The 21,170-nt window shown below is 40.7% G+C and overlaps 1 protein-coding gene and 2 non-coding genes across 4 annotated transcripts in view; all 3 read left to right on the top strand.

Annotated features, from left to right (window-relative positions):
- The window catches only part of LOC145435171 (uncharacterized), a 51,304-nt gene that overhangs the window by 17,336 nt on the left and 12,798 nt on the right, over positions 1–21,170 (top strand). For both annotated transcript variants that reach the window (XM_080312471.1, XM_080312470.1), the window contains exons 19-42: positions 1,764–1,841; positions 2,296–2,511; positions 4,923–5,122; positions 5,647–5,775; positions 6,470–6,586; positions 7,331–7,507; positions 7,986–8,159; positions 9,136–9,313; positions 9,477–9,566; positions 9,631–9,688; positions 11,178–11,216; positions 11,274–11,384; positions 11,497–11,630; positions 11,689–11,817; positions 11,873–11,988; positions 13,460–13,761; positions 14,529–14,605; positions 14,953–15,097; positions 16,120–16,329; positions 17,626–17,799; positions 19,899–19,961; positions 20,131–20,332; positions 20,399–20,485; positions 20,701–20,855. In XM_080312471.1, coding sequence (XP_080168597.1) covers positions 1,764–1,841; positions 2,296–2,511; positions 4,923–5,122; positions 5,647–5,775; positions 6,470–6,586; positions 7,331–7,507; positions 7,986–8,159; positions 9,136–9,313; positions 9,477–9,566; positions 9,631–9,688; positions 11,178–11,216; positions 11,274–11,384; positions 11,497–11,630; positions 11,689–11,817; positions 11,873–11,988; positions 13,460–13,761; positions 14,529–14,605; positions 14,953–15,097; positions 16,120–16,329; positions 17,626–17,799; positions 19,899–19,961; positions 20,131–20,332; positions 20,399–20,485; positions 20,701–20,855 — 3,361 coding nt within the window. The remainder of the gene's footprint in view (positions 1–1,763; positions 1,842–2,295; positions 2,512–4,922; positions 5,123–5,646; positions 5,776–6,469; positions 6,587–7,330; positions 7,508–7,985; positions 8,160–9,135; positions 9,314–9,476; positions 9,567–9,630; positions 9,689–11,177; positions 11,217–11,273; positions 11,385–11,496; positions 11,631–11,688; positions 11,818–11,872; positions 11,989–13,459; positions 13,762–14,528; positions 14,606–14,952; positions 15,098–16,119; positions 16,330–17,625; positions 17,800–19,898; positions 19,962–20,130; positions 20,333–20,398; positions 20,486–20,700; positions 20,856–21,170) is intronic.
- LOC145436681 (small nucleolar RNA SNORA16B/SNORA16A family) lies at positions 3,976–4,111 on the top strand. The gene has a single exon (XR_013914402.1). It is a non-coding gene; the product is annotated as a small nucleolar RNA SNORA16B/SNORA16A family (small nucleolar RNA).
- LOC145436682 (small nucleolar RNA SNORA16B/SNORA16A family) lies at positions 6,613–6,750 on the top strand. Its single transcript, XR_013914403.1, has one exon. It is a non-coding gene; the product is annotated as a small nucleolar RNA SNORA16B/SNORA16A family (small nucleolar RNA).

The raw sequence follows: 21,170 nt of genomic DNA, 5'->3' as shown, positions 1-21,170 counted from the left end.
GAATGGGGTGCTAGTACTACAGAGAAGTAGAGAAATAGTTTTTTAACCCTTTTGAAATCTGGGTCCTCTGATGGCTTCGGCCAACTTCATCACGTCATATCTTGGCTCGTATACGTCCTAGAGGCCTTATACTGGTCTTTACGAAAAGCTAGCAATCTTCTGATTTATATGATACCTAATCCGAAGGTATAAGGCATGACAATGTTCGAGTATCAACGATCTTACATGAGGAGTTCGGCCGAAAATACGTATGCCTAAAAAAGTGGTTATCACACCAAATTTCAAGATATTTTCCGAGTGGGAAATATAGTGATAAATTCTGCCAGAACATTAGAAGTAGACCTGTACGGTATTCTGTGTAATTTTTCACAGTTTCAAACATCAAACCTTGTTGTGGGGTATATTCTGAGGGGGTTTGTTCATTGTGGTCACGCTTCGGTGATTTTCAAGGACATAGTGAAGTTAAAATCCAAGTTCGTGACCGAATATGAGTCATAAAATGGTTTACTATGCTTGCAAATGGTTGAATACGACAGGAGAAAGTATACCACGTTGTTTTATGCCATTAACTGGGCGGCAGGGATACGATTCGGTATTGATCTCGAACTTGACCATTATGACCACTCACTGACCACGCCCATATTTAAATTTTTATGTATTTTTGATTTTTCGATATCTGGCGAGTCGCGCGGTTTCATCGTTTACGGCTTGTTCGAAACCAGGCAACGGTGGCTACGCACTGATGCATCATTTTCGACTCTCTGACGCCATCCTGGGGGTCAGTCTTGAAAAATGAAAGAGAGAAAGAGATTTTTTTGAAAAAAAGTTTGTTTATTTAGTCTTATAAAAAACCCTAGACATGTCTTTGGGTGTCAATAGAGGGCGGAAACGGTAGAAGGTTATACCCCGCCCGTTTTTAAATTGGAACAGCTCAAATTGAAGTCCCGGTGAGGTCACGGTATGAATTTGAAAAGTGATGGTCAGTTCTGCAAAAAAAATGGAGATTTACATTGTATGTCTTGTACCAAACCAACTGAAATTGCTATGTCAGAATATTCAATCCAATGATACAATCAATTCATCTGGCTCTTACATTATGTTCAATGATTTTCAGGCCGGACATTTTAAACTGACTCCAAAGATTATTGCGCTCCGCTAAATCCTCAATCCCTTACGATTCGTTGCGGTGGTGCAGTGTGCCTTCACCAGAAGTTACTAATAATTTTCAATAATGGCTACAATGATATGACCTGCCGAAGTACAGTAAATCCATACATCAATTACACTTCATTCCGATTTCATTGCACACCCCTTTCAACGGCATACGACATATGACCCTGTCGGAATACTTAGTTACTTGAGCATCACCTTGCGGTTATCATATACTCGAAAATACGTGTCAGCAAAGTCGGATGAAAAGTTTATGAATATATTTCTAGCGTTTAACATAACAAATATCACTAAACTTACGCTAATTCTAAAATTTTCTAGATAGCTTTGTGGCCCACCTCAAACTGCTCTGTGCCCCACCCTTTGAGAACCCCTGTAGCTAGATGCCATGTTTTGGACATTGGTTTTATCAGTGTTGACTCTTTTCTGTTCTCGGCCTGTCTTCCTGCCGGTGATGATTTGTGCACCACTCTCAAAAAAGCAATGTGGAGAAACAGCACATCCACAGAATCAATTTCTGAGGCAAACGCGCCGTTTCGTTTTGATGTTTTTTGCCGAAAATTTGTTGCCAGAATTGAAAAATTTTTTGTCAGATCTCGAAAGGCTTCGGAAAGCTCGGTCAGATCTCAACACAGCGGGAGGGCGACGCCCAGCGACAGAGAAAGTGAAAGGTACCTTTTTCTCTTTTGGCATAAAAAAAACATTGGTTCACGGATTTTATTGCAGCATAATTTATTGGACTTATCTCTACTTATTTCATTGCACTTTGTGACAATGCTGTGGCCACATTTTACTTCTACTGTTACAAGCCGAAAAGTATTCAAGTTAGATGAATTAATTCTCGATGAATATAGCCCTGAAAGTAATATTCACCGACTTATTCAGTGGATTTGGACGAAGCATTATGATGAATCCTCAGACAGGGACATCTGACAACTGTGATGTATTGTCTTTTCTGAATGCGTAAGATGGCGACAAGCCAGCTTGTCTTGGCTCCTGGATTCTCCGCTAGGACTAGAACTATTTACTTTTGAAAATTCACAACTAGAACTGGAACTAGTCAATAAAGCAGTTCTTAGTCCACCATCGACTAAATACATAACGACGGGAGTTAAACTTGTGCAGGTCCCAAGACCGACGCAACGTCCTGCCCACGAGAGAATTCCACCGCCACGGCGACGGCAAAGAGATGACTCGTCACGACCAGAGGCTGGAAGAGCCGCCGAGAGAGCAGAAGCTCTGGGAGCCTCCCAAGACGGAAGACAAACGAACGGCCGTCAAACGGCAGCCGTCGAAAGAGGGCTCCAACGACAGGCGGGCCAATCACCAGAAGCCTTTCCAGTAAGTTGGCATAACGTGTTTGTAGTCTGTCAGCATACTGGAGCAGTGGTTCTCCACATTCTGACCTCGCGGATCGGTGAATGTTCAAAAACAAAAATTCACCCTGAATCTACTCGGGCAATTTTTTTGACCTTTAAATAGGAAACTTTGGACCTAAAATTTTGACATTTTTTACCATAAGAAACCTAATTTTGACCAAATTCTGACCTCGTGTATGTAAATTAGGTGTTTTCCCACATAATGTCATAATTGTACTGCTTATCTTCATTTCTGTCCTTTGGCCTGAAAAAAAGCTTTTTGTCTTGACAGCTGAAAAAAATTTTAACATGAAAAAAACTTCACTCTAATGAAATCTGGACCTATGCAGAATTCCAGCAGTTACATCACGCATTCTGGTAGGAATGATTGAACTTTGTTATAAGAACCAATGCCCACGCAACGCAGTCTTGCTTTAGTTGAGATATTGCGGTACGTTGAGCATAACACCATGTCAACCTATTCGTTTCATTTGACCGTTTATGACAGTGGGCCTATAACCGGGCTACAAGCTGTAAAATATTGAATGATAAGTTCACCGACAGTGCAAACATCTATGATACAAACGAAATGCAGGCTGCAAAAAAATGTTGACTTTGTAAACAATTTTGACGATGTTATTACGTAACACTGCAATTTTGACAAAATTTTGAGGCAAGGTTCTTGCTTGTTGATGTTTTTCATGGGATTTCACTGAAACCAACACTGACTGACGTTGAAGTTTGCGATATTTGATTTGAATACAATTCAGTGATCACAGTCGGAGTAATTTTTATCATTGAAGGTTGCAGAATGTGGTTTCAATTGTCTGTGAGCGCTCTAAAAACCTCAAGTTTTTAGTACAATCACCTCTACTTCCGGCCTAATAATAATTGAATTGCGTGTACGAAGCCACCATTGGCAGCTCTTCAAATAAAATTTGGACTTTTTGGACTTGGATCTGGACTTGGATCCGGACTCAATAACAAAATGCGCGTGTGCGGTTCATATAGGAACCCGACATTACTAACGTTTGTGGTGAGTGGTTTGTCGATCAGCAAGGTTGCACTTTCATGGATAGTGAATGCCTCTGATAAATCTTGTGTTATTGTTTGATAATATGGAATGATGTTCCACTCGCAGTAAAGTAGATGTCTTGTTTAATCTTGTGTGTTGAACTTGAGTCACCTTTGCTCATGACTTGTTAAATTTAGGTCCTTTTCAATTTGTTTTCAGCCGTTAGCAGGCTTTTTGTGTTCAACTTATCAAGAGTGAGTGGCAGGGTTCTAATATTGACTCGACTTGTACTCGAGTCATTGTGCATGACTCGAACCAAGTCACATGACTTGAGACTAGGACTGTGCTAGCACAGACATTTCATTGTAACTTGAGAAGAATAGTAAAGTTACCACATTATTGGTATGGGGCTAGATTTTTTGCGGAATCAAACCGGGTCTCTATCGAAGCCGTGAGGGGGGTTACTGTGCTTCTCGCGGTCAATATGAGACAATAGAAAAAGTCTTCCATCAACGGTCGCGGACTTGCATTGCGTGTAAGAACCGCATTACCAAATGGAGGAACAACTGGTTCTCATTTCTTGCTGGGTTTAGCGGGGATTGATTTCACTGCTGTGTTGGGCCGAAAGGGGTGAACCTATTATAATTCTAATACGAATAGATCATATAACATCCTAAGATCTGAAAAGGTAGGGCTTTCGACCAGAGTCACAAGGCTCCGAGTCACAAGTCAATCTCATTTTTACAGTTTTGACTCGATTCAAGTCGAGTCATTTTCAATTCATCACCGAGTCAAGGAAGAGGTCCAAGTCGCGATATTATGACTCTAGTCCGAGTCCAAGTCATTGTGTTGACTGCTCAGTTTCCTGTTAAAGTCTTGTTAAACCCACTTTTTATAACTCTGTTTGGTGATATCGAATGGCTCGCATTTACAATATACTGATTTTCCCTACTTTTAGCAGTTTCTTGTCGCATTTTCAAGTACCAGTACCATTAGACAATATCTCAACAGTGTGGCTACTTTACAATGAAATGTCGGTCTCGGCCGTCGAGTCATTACAAACCTGGTTGCGACCCTCTACGCAAGTAAAATAGTTGTTGACGTTTGCGACATTGACAAAATAGATACAGCCGGCCAAAAGTGTAGCTACACTGCAAGCATTAATCTTATTTTGATATTGAACGCAGGGAATGAGAATGTTTGCTGCTAAGTGTATGGGTCACTATTTTTTTTCTTGGATTTTGTGGGAGGTTGATTACTAGGAAATGGGTCGGTGACAAACTACGTCTAGTTCTACACTATTCCTTTTTGCTGGGTTTGATTGCTTATTTATTTATATGTTGATATTTTATTAATTTTGAATATTTTTGTTTCCACAGCAAACCTGTCACGAAGAGCGGTAGTAGCCACTCCGAGAAGGGCTCGGTCGGGGAGGAACCGCGGCCCAGGCACCAGAGGGAGGGGCCCCGCGATTCTGCGAAGTCTCGGCACGAGATGAGCCGGTCGATGAGATTTAAGGACTTTCGAGTCGATGACGGGACCGAGGAGGGGAGGGGCAAACACGAGGGACGTCGACAAGGTATGTGTGTGTGTGTGTGATCAGAACAGTTGTATACTTGACTTGATAATGACTTTTTATCTCCAATCGTACTGGGTACTTGATAAAATTGCTAGGTTACCTAATTTAACACACCAAATTTGGTTCAATTCCAGCCAGTAGTCCCGATGCTGCAGGAGAAGAAAGTTTCTATTTATTATATAGAAATAAATTACAAAAAAATTCAAAATTTTTTGCTCACCCCATGAAAGTGTTAGGTTGTCTATAGAAACGATGTTCACCAAATTCGGTTCAATTCCAACCAGTGGAAGCGAAGTTGTTGCCGTCGAAAAATTTGGATTATGAATAAAATAGTATTTACAGTGACCAATTGTTCAATTATTTATTATAGGTGTGCCCACCTTGAATACTATTTTATTCAAATCGTCAAAGAAGTTGATCATCTGTTTTATTTGTACAAAAATTCGCATAGCAGCCTGTCTCAAAGTTATATATTTTTTGCATGCTTCGAGGTGTTGATGTCTCACAGCCCACTTGATATTTAGGCAAGGGCCGTCATGATAACAGAAAAGAGGAGGACTCGAACAAGAAAGAACCTCGTACTTGGAACAAGGAACCGGCCGCGAAGCCAGAACCTCCGAAAGTTTCCGAGGAAAAAAAGACTGAATTTCCGAGTGCGTTTCGCTATTCTTTACATACTTGCTGCTTCTAGTTACACTGGAGTCACCTTTACTTGAGCTTGGGGAGGCCAATGATAGATAGCTTTTGCCGATGATGATTTATGCACCACTCTCAAACAAATGATGCGGAAGACAGCACGACCCACAATCGATTTCTGAGGCAAATTGACAGTCACAACCCTGGGTTGAAACAAACGCTTTTACGTTTTTTTTTATGTCACAGTTCATGTCAGCTTTCATCGCCTTGTTCTTTGGCGTTATTTGAATCCCTAAAGGGCATCGAGAAAAAAATTTACCGTCATATTTTGTCGTGAAAATTTTCCAAAATTATGTTTTTTAAATATCACAAAATCAAATGAAAGTCGAAAAACCCTCAACTGTGTTCAACCGAATTTTTATCAACGTTCCATCCATTAAATCTCCTTGAGTCCATATTTTAGAGAATTGCTACGTTGGTTTTTGAGTTATTAGTAGGGCTATTTTTTTTACTTCGGTAACAGAAAATTTTGATATTTTTTTTGCCCTAAAAAACTTGATTTGACGAAAACAGAGTAAATTAGGTTTCTTCGCACATCATGTTAGAATTGTACTACTAATTGGAACTGTCTGTCAGAATTATACTAAAAAAAATCTTCATTTTAATGAAATATGGAACTCCTAGTGACTCGGCAATGCTTTTTCTGCACAGAACCGAGACAGGAAGCGGAGAAAAAATCTGCGGATCGACCCCAGCCTGCCGCGGAGCACCCTAGGGAGCAACGGAGCTACTCCAGACAATCGTCGCGGCACGAAGATCGACGAGGAGGTGATTTTTTGTGCTTTTTTTCTGTGTTCGTCTCTTATCGAAGCCGTGAGGGGGTATAACTGTGCCTCTCGCGGTCCATATTGAGACAATAGAAAAAGTCTTCCGTTAACGGTCGCGGACTTGCGTTGCGTGCAAGGGCTGCATTACCAAACGAAGAAATATGCTAGTTTTCGTTGCTTGGTGTGTTATCCGAAAAATTTGTGCAAGAAAAATGCAATTTGTCACTTCTGGTGACGTATGACCTTAGAAAATTCTATAAAATTAGCAGTTTTTCGCGATTTTTTGTTTAATCAGAGTTTCCTGAATACAGTAAATGACAGCATTAAAATTGAAAATTTTGTATTGTAATTTCGGACTGAAACCTTTATCGAAGATAGTTGAATTAGGCGTTAAAATTGTTCCTTCGGCATTGAAATTATAACTTAGCATTCAAATTAAGAATTCTGCTTTGAAATTTTGAATATCAAGGTATCGTAATTATGAAAGGAGTGCATCGATATTGTATTTATAAAATTATATATTTCGAACTAGGTTAACCTCATTTACTGGCGTTCACTGCTGAAGAGAGCCAGTCGAAAAGCTTCCAGTGGAATAAACTTAACAATATGAACGTATTGTTTGCCGCAATATTTATAAATTACAATGCAAACTTCAGTGGCTAAATCTCGTTAAGCTGCACACAGCATAAAACATGTATTAAGAATTGAATATCCAAATTTGAGGTAATTTTTCCCCGATTCTTAGTTCGAAACCAGGATCGTCGCGAGGACAAGCGCGAACGAAGGAACGAGACTCCGCATTACGACGTCAGGCAGCGACTGCAGCAGAAAGTCAAAGAGAAGAGGCCGGAAAGCGCCGGAAAGCCCCGAACCCCTCCCGTGGAGAACAAACCGGAAGAAAAGAGTAAAGAATCTGAGAAAGGTGTGTATCTTGGGACTGTTTGAAAATTATTTGTTCTCAAATTTTACTTGTAAGGTTGCCTAAAAAAAAACGATGCACACCAATTTCGGCTCAATTGCAACCTATGGAAGAGAGTAAAATTTAGATTTAATAAATCAAAATATATATAAATATTTTTCAAATGTTACTGGCTACCCCGTGGAATTGTTAGGTTGTCCAGAAAAATGCTGTGTATAACATTTGCTGCCATTGTGACCAGTGCAAGCGAAGTTATCGCAGTGGATCATTTTTCTCTGAAAAATAGTTTTTGTGGTAGGCAGGTGGTATGATGCATAATCGAAGAATTTTGCACCATGAATACTAATGTTTTGAATTGGAATTCAGGCAAATTCGGTGTTATGCGTTATTTTTTAAGCAGCTTTGCAATTGCGTGGGGTAACAAGTTGAATTAATAAATTTTTTTTAATTAATATATAATATTATCTCTATGTCCGTGCAGGCCAGGATAAATCCTCTGTCGTTATCCCCGCGGCTCCGCCCGGCACCAACGTCTGGGAGGAACGCATGAAGCAGCAGCAGGTCGTGGAAACCCCCACTTTCGTACCGACGATAGGAGACAAGAAGAAGACGTTGAGAGAGACCGCGCCGAAGATGGCCGCCGACGGGCAAACAGGTTAGAGAGACTTTGGTGTTGCTATCGTTGTTCAATTTTTCTCGCTTTGTAATTTCTCATTTTTCAATCTGTCAATTGTTGAATGCTATTTGCTGTAATAGTAAGAATCTAGGATTATATTTGAAAATTTAACTTTGTTATCAATAATTTAGCATGAAAATTAAAAATCTAGGATTAAAATTGAGACTTGAGCATTAAAATTAAGAATCTGGCATAAAATTAGGAATTTAGCTAAAAAATTACAGAATCTAGGATTATAATTGAAAACGTAGCTTTGATTTCAAGATTTTAGCATTAAAATTAAGAATCTAGGATTAAAATTGAGACTTATGCATAAAATTAATAATCTAGCATTTAAATTACGAATTTAGCACAAAAATTAGGAATCTAGGATTAGAATGAAGACTTGGGCATTAAAATTAAGAATCTATCTTTTTAATTTAGAATTTAGCATGAAATTTGAGAATCTATAACTAAAATTAAGACTTTATCATTGAAATTAAGAATCAGCAATAAAATTAAGAATTTAGCATGAAAATTGGGAGTTCGCCTATAAAATAAAGAATGATGATAGCCAGCGGGATAACAGGCTTTTTTTTGTGATTTCTGTAATTTGCCCGCTAACACCATTTATTTGAGTCCATTTTACACTACTTGTATTTTTAGTCGAACAATTTCAGTTTTTCGGTTCAAACCAGGCCAGGAACAGTGACTCTTACTTTCACTTCAAGTATCCTTACATCTTGGATTAAAAATCAACGTTGCTACTTCTCATTTTTTAATTCTGTCAATTCTTCACTTTTCCGGAATTTTCAATTTTTATTCTTACGTTGTGACTTTATCTCAACGAAAAAATATGAGTAAAAATTTACTGGAAACACTGTTTGCTGAAACTCATTTTCTTATTCTGTCCATATTGGCTTTTCAATTTTTTGCCATTGATTATCATTTTCATTTATATACAATATTTCTCTAGGCTCTGGTGAATCCGCGCGGCCAGATTTTGACTCGGCCGAGAAGAAAGTCGAGTCGGAACGAAGGAATCCGTCGAGCTCGACGAGGGGAGGTTTTCGGGGCCGTCGGGGCTCGCGGCCCCCTCGAAACAATCGCTTCGCGGAAAAACAATTCGACGAACGGCCCAGAGGTCGCGGGAGGTCTGTTGCTTTGTCATGCTTTTATTTAATTTTAAATATAAGTAAAATTATCTATTTTACCGATAGTGTTTCGATTGTAAAATTTCATTAGATCCTTAGAGCCTTTGACTTATGACATTTTTTATCTTTAAAATCTGTTGTAAACTTGTGTGCTGTGTTTCAGGTCTCGCGGTATCTCGTCTCGAACTGAAAACCCTTTTCCGTTTGATCGGAACATGTCGAACGGATCCCGGCGACCTCGCAGGGGGATGAGGTGATAAATGCAAGAGATATATCTCCATTAACGTTGTGTTTACTTGTGAACTAATTTTTGGCAGGTCTGCGCCTCCCAGGGGCGGCTACGGGGACAGGCGATATTCGAGGTCCAGGATGCAGGTTGGACGCAATTCTTGTCTTAAAAAATATGAAAAAAAAGGTTTTTGAGAAAAATCGGACAAAATATGAAACATTCCTTGCAAAATAACTTCCGGTCAATGATGTTTTGAACAAATGTCTTTTTTTGGGATTTATAAAATGGTTCAAAATGGTTTGAAAATTTGACATAAAGAAGCTCGAGCAAGTGCAGGATCTCTCCACTTCACCTTGTAATTACAGCCAGACCAATTACACTGAATGAATTTTGACGGATTGGGTCTAGTTTAGAAGGTACTTTTACCCCTACGCAATCCCAAAAGTACTCTATTTACTGGGAGTGTAATCGTTGTCCAATATAACCCCCCCCTCCGTTCCCAAGCTCAACTATCCTCTCTGTTATTATCTTAGTATAATTACTCAATTTTTGCCTCACAAACGCATTTGGGAATGATTCATTAGCGGCTCTTTGCTGTTCATATTTGAGGTCGAAATGGAGAGATCTCCGGCTGTGCTGTAATATGAAGGGTCCTTGCTTTATTAATTGAGGTTGTGGTAACGTGAGGCGTGTGCGAACCTCATAAATTTAGAGGCTCACGTTCACAAACGAACCTTGGGAGGTTCTGTACCGTGAACCTTTTTCACATATTATAACCTCCTCTAATTCATCATTACATTTTTGGTTGAAATATATTGCATTTCAAATGCAAGCCCCTAAATGCATAACAAATTAACACTAAACGAGCATTAACCTTGAAGCATCCTCATTTTCTAAGAAATCACCCCTTTTACTTTAAATTTCAACTAATCTGCCATTCACCCTTGAAATAGTTTACTCGGCAGCAGCTGCATCGTACATTTTTCTACCTTGATACTGAGCAAAAATAGAAACAGACTATGAAGAAGCTGAACAGAAACGCGTCTCCTCATACACCGATTGGTCATCCCACCGGTGTATGAGCATAAAGCTATCAAATTTGTCCTTATAAAGCGCAACTTCACCGTAAATTATGAAATTTCGGTGCAGCTTTACGATACTAACACATATCCGAGTGCTTTTGTGTCGCAATTTTACGTTTCTGTCGATGAAGCATGATTTGGTGCAATAACGACGTCTCCTTATCGTGATGAATTGATGAATTTCGTCGTTTTAGTCAATTTGTGACGAGAACCATCGTTTTACACTGGTACAAAAATGCATCTGATTGTAATGTGATTGATAGCTTCTGGCTTTGCTTAGCTCTGAGAAAATGTTTTTTTCCCCCTAATATAATTCTTATCTTGGCTGTGCAATGTTTGTGTGCTGCAATTTGAATGGAATTTGGCAAACAAACTTTTGTGCGGTGTTTTCAAGCGGATGAATTTGGATGAAATAGGTGAATACGAGAGTTGTGGAAAATTCAAACTTTTTCAGCTCCTTTTTTGTCTCGTAGTATTGTTTGGCGCGCGGAACAAACTTTGAGATTCTGTGAATTGGATAAATATATGAGATGTCGACGTTGTTTTGTTTCAGGAGGAGGCTTCGTCCGAAGTGAGCGAGGATGAAACCGAGGTTTGTCTCTCACGTTTGCTTTTTCTCTCTCGTTTCGACTTCTCTCCTTTTTCGCAGCCGAGAGCCGGCAGGAAGAGAGAAGTTGCTTCCGACGACGAGAACGACGAAGATCCCAAACCAGTCGTGCAACAAGATAACAAACAATCAACGGCAAACAATAACATCAAGGTGAGGTCATGAGCGGAATTTTGGGTTGAGAACGTTTAACATGAATAGAAAGATTTCTTTTGTTCATGAAATTCCATGAATTTTTAGTTTTAATTTATTTCTTAAATCCCAGACTTCGACGAAATTTGTTTCCCCGTTTGTTGCGCGCGGCGAACCGTCCAGACGAGGGCGTGGTGGAGCGCAACGTGGGCGCGGCAGAGGGGTAAGGTCAACGCCCAGAGGATCGTGGAGGGTCAACGACCAAGGGTAACGTTCTTTGGTTTTCCGTGGTCTTGATATTTTTGAAAATCCAAAAACCAATCAGGGAGGAGGAAAAAGCTGTGCGACTGACCAACGGGGTCGCGACCTCCGCCGGCAGGGGCCGAGCCCCCAGAGGACGAGGGTCACGAGAGTTCGCCGACCGCAAACGCAAGAGCCGACCAAAGTCCGACAGGTTCGTTGAGCTCTGCGTTTGACGTTTGCTCCTGATGAGAGTGTGCGATGTTCAGCCGGCCGCCGCGCTTCAAGAAGCTGGAAGGTCGGGGAGGGGCCGGGGAGGAGGAGGGTCTGGAGGGGAAGTCCCGCGCCAAGACGGAGCCCGCAAACAACCACAAACAAGAGCAAGGTGAGAGGCTGTTGTCCGCGCCGCTGCAAAATAAATTGGACCCGCAAACTACACAACTTCATTCGGCCATGTTGTTCATTGACGTAAAAATTGCACTGATGCTATTCAACTCTGTTTGGAACTGTCTGTCCTTGTGACATTATTTTCTCACATTATGGTGGAACATTTGTAACAACGAAAGATGCTTCCTACATTCTCGACAACGTTTATCAACAGTAGTCGGTGACAAACCGTGTCAGGACACTCTGACGATGTTGTCTACATTACAAATTTTCATCGTGCACTTCTTGATATCAGCAACAATGCCCACGCAGTCAGTTAGGATATTGCACTACCATAAGCGTAACACCATGTCAACCTATTTGTTCCATTAACACGGCAGGCTTACCAAGGCTACAGGCTGTCAGATATCAAATGATATGCTCACCGACATCATCTGCGATACAAACGAAACGCAGGGGTCAGAAAATATCGACTTTGTAAACAATTTGACAATATTTTGGACCTAACGCTACAATTTTGACAAAATTTTCGCTTATTTGGACATAACTAAAAAAATGACCCTAGTCGGCATAATGATCACTGACACATCGCCGCTGGTCAGTTTGTGATATCTACACTACCAATACATTGAAAATGTGCTCCTTGGATATTGAATCGTATGCGTTTAGTGTAGATATCACAAACTGACCAGCTGCAACTTCATTAACCCAGACTCACTGTAATTATATTTCAATAAACTGCTGGTTTAGACCAGTCTGAAAATCTCATTTGCCTTACCCTTGATCAGTAACTTGGTTGGATCTGTTCTGTCAAATTGAGGGACACTAGGGTTAACCTAATGGTGATTTAGAAGGCATCGACATCTAGAGAAAGCTTCTTGAATGCAAAGTTTATTGGCGTTAGTTAGAACCAGAATTATGTGTCCTTCCTTTTACAACTACTGTCTGGTTGTTGTTTGCGATTTTTCTTTTTCTTTGACTTTTGTTCTGGCATCAGAGATGAATGTCCTCCATAAATATGCATCCTCAAGAAGAGCCCAATAGTTAGAATTGGTCGATAGCAAAGTAAACTGTAGAGAAAGTGATGCTACATGGCATCAGGTTCCTAAAAGTTAACTTACCTGTAATAATGGACATTTAGACACTTAGTCAAGTGGAGGTCAAAGAGGCTTATGGCTCTATAATTCGGACATGACATAAGCCAGTCTGGTTTTCAATTTACCTTGAAAATGCATGCGTATATGTCCACTTCAATAGAGATCCCTACTACCTACTACCTACCCAAATAGTGGTCAAAGTCAAAATCACCAAAAGTGGACATAGCGCAGTTTGGTGTTCCAGCGACGATATAAGCATCTTTAAATAACCCCTCAAAAATTGCTGAATTACTCCCTTGGGGGAAATTTCCCCCAGGCTGTGAACCACTGGCCTCCTAAACACGGAAATAGACTTTTTCCCCCAAATTTCAGGACCAAAACCGGACCGTTCGTCCGTCGTGTCGTCTCCGTTCTTGGGTTCTTCCGACCTGAACGGGGAGGAATGGGAAACGGCCTCGGACGCGTCTCACGACTACCAGCAAGCGCGGCAGGAGCAGCCCGCGGCCGAGTCTGTGGAGAGAGGAACGCGCGGAAAGGACGACGCTCATCAGCAACAGGTCTACTCTGTCCACGAGGTTCAGTTTACGAACCCGAACGCGGTTAAAGAGGCTTTGCGCAACGCGGCCAAGACCGCTGACACTGACAAGGTGGATAAAAAAGCCAAACACAACCAGGTAATTAGAGGGGTAATGATAATAATATTGTAAGAGTCGCTATGGTTGGCTTTCATTGTGAGATTGTCACTTGGGTTGTTCAAAATACCGTTTTTGGGACTCAGGGTATTCACCGATCAAATTGTTAGGAACACCAAGTTACCAACCAGTAGAAGCAAAGTTATTGCAGTTTGAAATTTTGAATTGAAAAATAGCATTGTCAGTAGGGTGGGAATTGAGTCGGAACATCGTTTTTGCTGACAACCTATCAGTTTCATGAGGGGTAGTGAAATTTGGAAAAAATTTATACTCATTTTTATTAATAAATCCACAATTTTCTGCTGCAATAATTTGATTCCGCAGGTTGGAATTGACCCAAAATTAGTGTGCGGTCTTATTTTTAGGGGACACAAGAATTTGATCAAGAAGCCGGTAAAATTTGACGAAAAAGAATGATTTTATAACATCCCGTATATGAAGTATTGGGAGTTTTAAGAGTTATAGTGTTGGGAATTTGAGAATCTCCAATTGTACTTCTAGTTGTATTTTTACGAGTGTTGGGTTGAAGTAAAGATGTAGCATTTGCCGATGATGATTTGTGCACCACTCTCAAAACAGCAATGTGGAGAAGCCGCGCGACCCACAATCGATATCTGAGGCACACTTGAAAAAAATCAGCTTGACCTCAGACGCAGATGAGCATTTGATAAAAAAAGCTCGATAATTTTTTAAAAACTTTTAAAGTGAGCATGGGAAAATCTAATTTTTTCACGTTTTTCCCAAAACAGGATCTTTTCCGTCTGTACGACCTGCACAATTACGCGAGCGTCGTCAATGTGGACGATTTGCCGGATGTCTCTCATCGGTGAGTCTTTCATCTTGATAACATCGTCGCTTGAATGCCATACTTTTGTTGATTTTGGCTTTCTTGGATGCAATCGCTATTTCAATATTTCCATGTCATATTTCCATATTATCATGTAGCAAATTATGAGAAATTTTTTCACCGTAAATACCGATTTTTCAAATAAAATTTTTTTTTGCCGGATAAACTTTTGAGCCAAACAAGTTTATCGGGTAGCCATTGTTAAAATGTAAAGAAGTCATTTTAGAACAGCCCTAATCTACAATGTATGCATCTTTTCATATCCAAGGAGCTCGTTTTTTGTGTCGACAGTATGATCGCAATGTCATTTCCGCCTCTTATTTCAGCGAGGTTTCAGCGAGTTTTGAAACGATCGATTTTGTCCCGATCAGCGAAGAGAAGCCTCAGAACTCGCAGGACGACGACGGGTTCACGCAGGTTCTCTCCAAACGAGAGATCAGGAAAAGGGAGCAGCAGAGGAAGAAAGAGGAGGTAGGCGCATACACACACACACAGGAACAAATGAAAGGCAGATGATGATAAAGGACACCCCCGTCTGAATTGGTTTTGTGGAAAAAACGTCTCTTCACAATCTGATGCCTCTATCGCCAATCTCCCATGTCTTTAATCTAGTTTTTGTTTTATTTTATGGGTTGTTACAGTTATTTTTTCATTTTTAGTATTTAATAATTATGATATTTAGTTCTAGTTCTAGTTGTTGGTTTTGTAATTTGACTAATTTCAGTTCTAGTTCTAGTTATTGAATAGTGCGTAGTTTTACCTCTAAATTTCAAAAAGTGACTAGTTCTAGCTCTAATTGCTATTTTTGAAATTTGCGTAGTTCTGGTTCAGGTTGGGTATATTGCAGGTTTGTAACCAAAGTCACAAGGCTCCGAGTCGCAAGTCAATCTCACTTAGTTAGTTTTGACTTGAGTCAAGTCGAGTCATTTTCACTTCACCACCGAGTCGGAGTCATAGGATTATGACTCGAGTACGAGTCCAAGTCATTGTGTTCACTGCTCAGTTTCCAGTTAAAGTCCTGTCAAATCCACCTTTTATAAGTCTATTTGGTGATATCGAATGGTTCGCATTTATAATATAATAATTTTCTTCAATTTTAGCAGTTTCTGGTCGCATTTTCAAGTACCAGTACCAATAGACGAAATTCCAATAGTGTCGTTACTCAACTATTCTTCGAAATTACAATGAAATGTCGGTCTTGGCCGTCTGAGTCTCGAGTCAAATGACTTGGTTTGAGTCATCAGAAAATCGGGACTCAAGTCATTACAACCCTGGTATATCGTAAAGTGACTAATTGCAAATGCGGCTATTGCACAATTCTATTCTAGTTGTGAATTTTGAGCAGAGAATAGTTCTAGATTTAGTTCTAGTTATAGATTTTTAAAAATGTACTAATGTTAGTTTTAGTTAGTAGTGGACTGTTGTTGTCAATTCATTTATTCCATTATTTAATGATTTTATTCATTCAAAATTTTACCAAATTACTTCCTCAGGAGGTGAAGGTCCACGAAGTGACCCGTCGCGCGAAGGCAGATCGACAAAAGCGACACCGCGTTTTCAACAAAGCCCCCGGGAACCCGGTTGTGGGGTCCAGCGGCGCGATCAAGCAGCCCGCCGAAGGGGTCAAGAGCCTGTGGGGCTCCGAACCCATCGGGACCTGGGACCCGACGCAGGCCGTGGCCTCTGAAAACACAGTTGCTGTGGTGGGTGGGCCTTTTTATTGTGCAGAATAAATTCTTGCGTTTTACTAAGAGGTAGTTACTTCCATCCATTTTTTAGGCCCAACTAGGATTACTTACTTTTTGAACACATGCAATTTTGAGGGGTTGGAAAATTTATTTTTGTGAATAAATTGAAAAAATTTCAATTTAGAAAATCTGGTGTCCGGGTCGCTTGTGATGTAAACAATCGCTTGTTTTCTGACCCGAAAGTCGCAGTTTTTGTGGCTCGGTCGTGATTTCGATGCTAGATAGCAACTGAAGCGGTCCGGACGCATTTGTCGCACAATTTAAGTTTTAGACTCTCAATCTGGTTTCGTTATCATCGTAATGTCTTTTATTCTGTTAGTTAAATTAGCTAAAGAGACTTAATTGATGGTGTTCGAGTACAAGTATTATTCTATTAGAACTAAAGCGTTTTTTTTAAACCAAAAAACGGAATATTTTGACCTAAAAAATGGATTTCGACAAAATTTTACCGTCGTGTTTGTAAATAGGGGTTTTCGCACATAATGTTAGAATTGTACTATTCATCTTCATTTCTGGTTGGAACTGTCGGTTCTTGCAAAGTTGTTTTTACATGAACAACTTAATTTTGACAAAATCCAGACCTATGACGAATTCCAGTAGCCTTATGGTAGAAATAATTAAAATCGGTCGTAGTGCAGCGAAAGATGCATTGTCGGGTAGAAAGTGTCTGTCCTGACTAAGTTGCTTGCCAAGAATGGAGAAAGAACGTTCAACAGCAGCAGTTGTTGGATGACAGCATTGAAGCTGTGCTGGTGACAAACCGTGTTGCTTCATTCTGACAATGTTATCTATATCACAATTTTTCTTAATGCGCTTCTTGATATAAGAACCATGCGGTGCCCACGCAGTCTTGCTTCAGTTGGGATATCGCGGTACGCTGAGCATAACACCATGTCAACCTATTTGTTTCATTTGACCGTTAATGATTCACAGTGAGCCATTTACAACGGTAGGCCTATGAAGGAGGCTACAAGCTGTAAAACGTTGAATGATGAGTTCACCGACGGTGCAAACATCCACGATACAAACGAAATGGAGGTTGCAGAAAAACTTTGACTTGTTTAACAATTTGACAAGCAAATAGAAGTAACGATTTTCAAGTAAGCATTTCCAGACTAGCCTGAAAACTTTTCGAGTAAAATTCAAATTTAGAGCATTGATTCTCAAGTTCAGACCAAGCCTTCCACGCCTACATTTCAGAGGTGGCTACGATAGTTGTATCAAGATTTGTAAATTTACGCCCTTTTCCAGGAACCCGCCAAACCCGAGAGCGCCCCCTCCCAGCACGACAGCGGGGTGGAGTCGTCGGTGCCCTCGTCCCAAAGGAGCAGCCCCAACGCGGCCGACCCCAAGATCAGTTTCAGCACGTTCGGCTCGGTCAGCACCACCACAACTGGGGTCGTTACGTCGGTTTGCGATGGAAAGGTATGTCCGTATGTCTGATTGTTTGAAAGAATAGATCCCTGTCGCCCATGAGTAGCATGTTCTTATTCGCACTTGTGCACATTGTGGACTCTACGGAAGTAGGAAAAACTTGTCTCTTTTTACAAGGTTATCCAGTCTCTATTATATATACAAGTGATTCCAAGGTATTCTGAATATGCCTCAAAAATAGAATAGAAGACGGTCGCTGTACGTTTCCATGAAGACTTACAGTCAACCTTTGTGTATGAATGCTAAAATGAGGGATATTAGTTATGTTTAAGGCCGTCCAAGGCCGCTTCTGAAAACCGCGAAAGAGAATTCTTGCAGGCTAGCATCACACGAACGGATGAATACTGTTCAGACAAGGATATATTTTGGGTTGCGCTCGTCGTAGACCTTTATCGCTTATGTGCAGGCCTGTTTATTTTTGGATTTCTCCAAAAATAACAAAAATAGCTTATTTTTGGATGTTTTCAAATTTTATTTTTGGAGGATCTCCAAAAATAAGAATTGAAGGTGTTTTGAGCCCATTACTACTGACAAAATCCACCAAAAGTATGTTATTATCATGTATTCAAGTCCTCCAACACATAGATATCATCAGTGATCTTGATCTAACTTTCCAATACATTCTTCACAAATTTAGTCTTTGGCCTGGAGGATGCCTTCTAGAGAATATTAATCACTGCGAGACGCCCCCCCCCTTGATTTTCGGGATGTCGGCCTCGAACGTCGCAATTGTGGGAAACATCGAGGTTAGGGGTCCAAAAATGGAGGAATGTCTAACTCTTCAAACTTTCCAATCTTCCAAGCCTTTTCTTCTGAAAAGCGCTCGTCGGTAATGCGCTTGAAACCTCTGTTCCTCCACGAAGTTGCGTGCCTCATTGAACTTGACAGCCCAACACCCTCTGACCAGAAAACCTTCCTTGTGGCGGTCCTCGTCCCAGTCCTCACCTGGACACAGGCGTTCGACCAGGCGCATGAGCTTCTGTTGCTCAATGATCAGAACATCAAGACCATGAAGCTTCGTGACGGTGGTGCTCAGCTATGTGCGAGCGTGACCATGCGATCGAGAACGATCAGATGGATCCACCACAGCAGCGAAGTTGCACACGCCGGACTGTTTTCGTCCATAACATCAAAGGAGTTTGGTACGGTTTCCAGCAACCAAGAGGCAACCCTCTTCATTGACAATAAACGAGCGTCAACAAACTTGGGTCACACGCTTTCCATCTACTCTGGATCAAGTTGTGTTGCCGTCTGAAGCATCAGCAGATGAGTCCCGTCATCGTGTGGAGGAAGTGATTGTGACAGAGGTGGCTGTATATGATTCCGACGTTCCCTTTGCCTCACTCAAGCTCCCTTCCCGTCTTCTCTACGTGTCGCATTGTGAAACTTATAGGAGTACAAAGGCGGAGGGGCGGGCAGGCAGGCAAGGTCAGCAGAAACGTGAAGTGGATTGAGTGGAAGTAGTTTTAGCGTTTCAGTGACCCCTTCCCTCACATAGATGATGTTTTGTATGTTTTTATGAGTTTTCTGGTCGTTTACATCGCTCTGACTTGTATATTTCACTGAAAAACATCATCCAAAAAAATCTTATTTTTGGATGTTTTCAAATCTTGTTTTTGGAGAATCTCCAAAAATAAAACCCAATATCCAAAAATAAACAGGCCTGCTTATGTGAAGATTAAATTTCACCACGATTTTTCTAACATCAACATAATGGCTCGCAGTCAAGTATAAATTGCAATAATTCCAATATTACTCTCCCGCAAACCTGTGCATAGAGCTATCACATAACGACATAGTAGTAGGTTGTAGCAATCGCCAATCTGCGTCTATCAATGCTAAAATAACCGATATGAAGTCTATAGATGTCTATGTGTGTGCTTTCAAATTAGCGGGATGGTGATATCCAGAGGTAGGCTAGCTACCTTTAAATTTTCGTTATAAGTAGCCTACTCTAGAGTTTTCATGCAGCTCTGAAACCCCAAAAATTGTGAGAACGTCACTGCTTGAGGAGTTCCTAAAACACATATTGTTGTATTAACTTTGTTTCTCAAGACTGATGTTTTTCAAAACAGTATTTTCTTTCGCAGCTACCGTCTGTTCTCCATCTGATCCCGAATCCCGAATTGAAGCAAACCCCCGATTTCAAACAGGTTGGTGACAATCCTCTCTTGTTTAAGACAATGGCGAGTGATGATAAAGGACACCCCCATCAGAAAAATACTGACGAAAAAACGTCTCTTCACAATCTGATGCCAAAATATCGCTTTTTTGACCCAAAAATACTTTTTGTCCCGAATCTAATTTTGATATCGTTCTCAGACCGAGTCTGGCAACAGTCCACGTAGCGTGGGGTCAAACCCGGCCGGTGCAATCGGTGGCGAACGGGGTAAAAGGCCAGCGGAAAACGTGACCGAGGTCGAGACGATGGGTTCGGACCTGGACGGGGTCTGTTCGTTTTTCCAGGACAGCAAAAACTCGATTTCGTTTGTCGCAGACACGGACATGTCCGACAAGCAGACAGGTGGGAGCAGTTTTCGTGAAAATTTAAAATTTTTAGTCTCTTTTTTCATTTATCATCTTATCACAGCAACGATATCTGCGAACATTTTCAAATCCGCGACTGATTTTACTCCGTTTGGGGAAGATCCGGAATTGACGAAGCCACCGTTTTCAGGTATTTGCCCCAAAATTTTTGCATACATTTTTTGCTATTTTCACAAGTATTAATTTTCAAGGAATTTATTGAAAAAGTCTGTTGCCCATTTTTTTTGGTTTGTTCTGATGCCCATTCTGGGTTTTGACCAAAAAACAATTTTGGTCTGGTTTTTATCAAAACTTAATTTGTTAGGGCCATTTTTTAAAATCTTGAATTTTTTTTCAATGTTTCAGGCACTTTCCAGTCTGAGCCCGATCTGAAGGGTGGTCTTGGTGGGGAGGGGACTTTCCCGCAGTTTTGCGACCCCTCCCCGATCCCGAGTCCGCTGGACGACCAGCTCAACGCATCGCCCGTCAGACAGCAGACGAACTCTGCAAACTTCCATCAGGTCAGTAGTAAATAACATTATACAAAAAATTGAAATATATCCAAAGATTCAATATAATTATAATGAACAAAATGGAACGATGTCATAAAGATCTATGTAGTAGACTGAAAATTCCAACGAAACAACTAGTAAATGACAAAATGATGCATAAATCGCAACCAGATGAGTGATGATGATAAGATTTTTTATTATTAACGGTGGTTTTTGAACATTTTAGGCCGTAACCCCCGTCAGCATTAGATTTTCACAGCTGCTAGTAGTCGCTATGCTATGAGCAAAATATCACAAATTGCAGTTTCAGCGCTTTTTTCTAAT

The sequence above is a fragment of the Botryllus schlosseri genome, chromosome 3, assembly GCF_051294905.1.
Source record: "Botryllus schlosseri isolate E-star chromosome 3, Bs_hap1, whole genome shotgun sequence".
Taxonomy (NCBI): domain Eukaryota; kingdom Metazoa; phylum Chordata; class Ascidiacea; order Stolidobranchia; family Styelidae; genus Botryllus; species Botryllus schlosseri.
The sequence above is the reverse complement of the archived record's forward strand: the minus strand, read 5'-3'. Positions and strand labels throughout refer to the sequence as shown.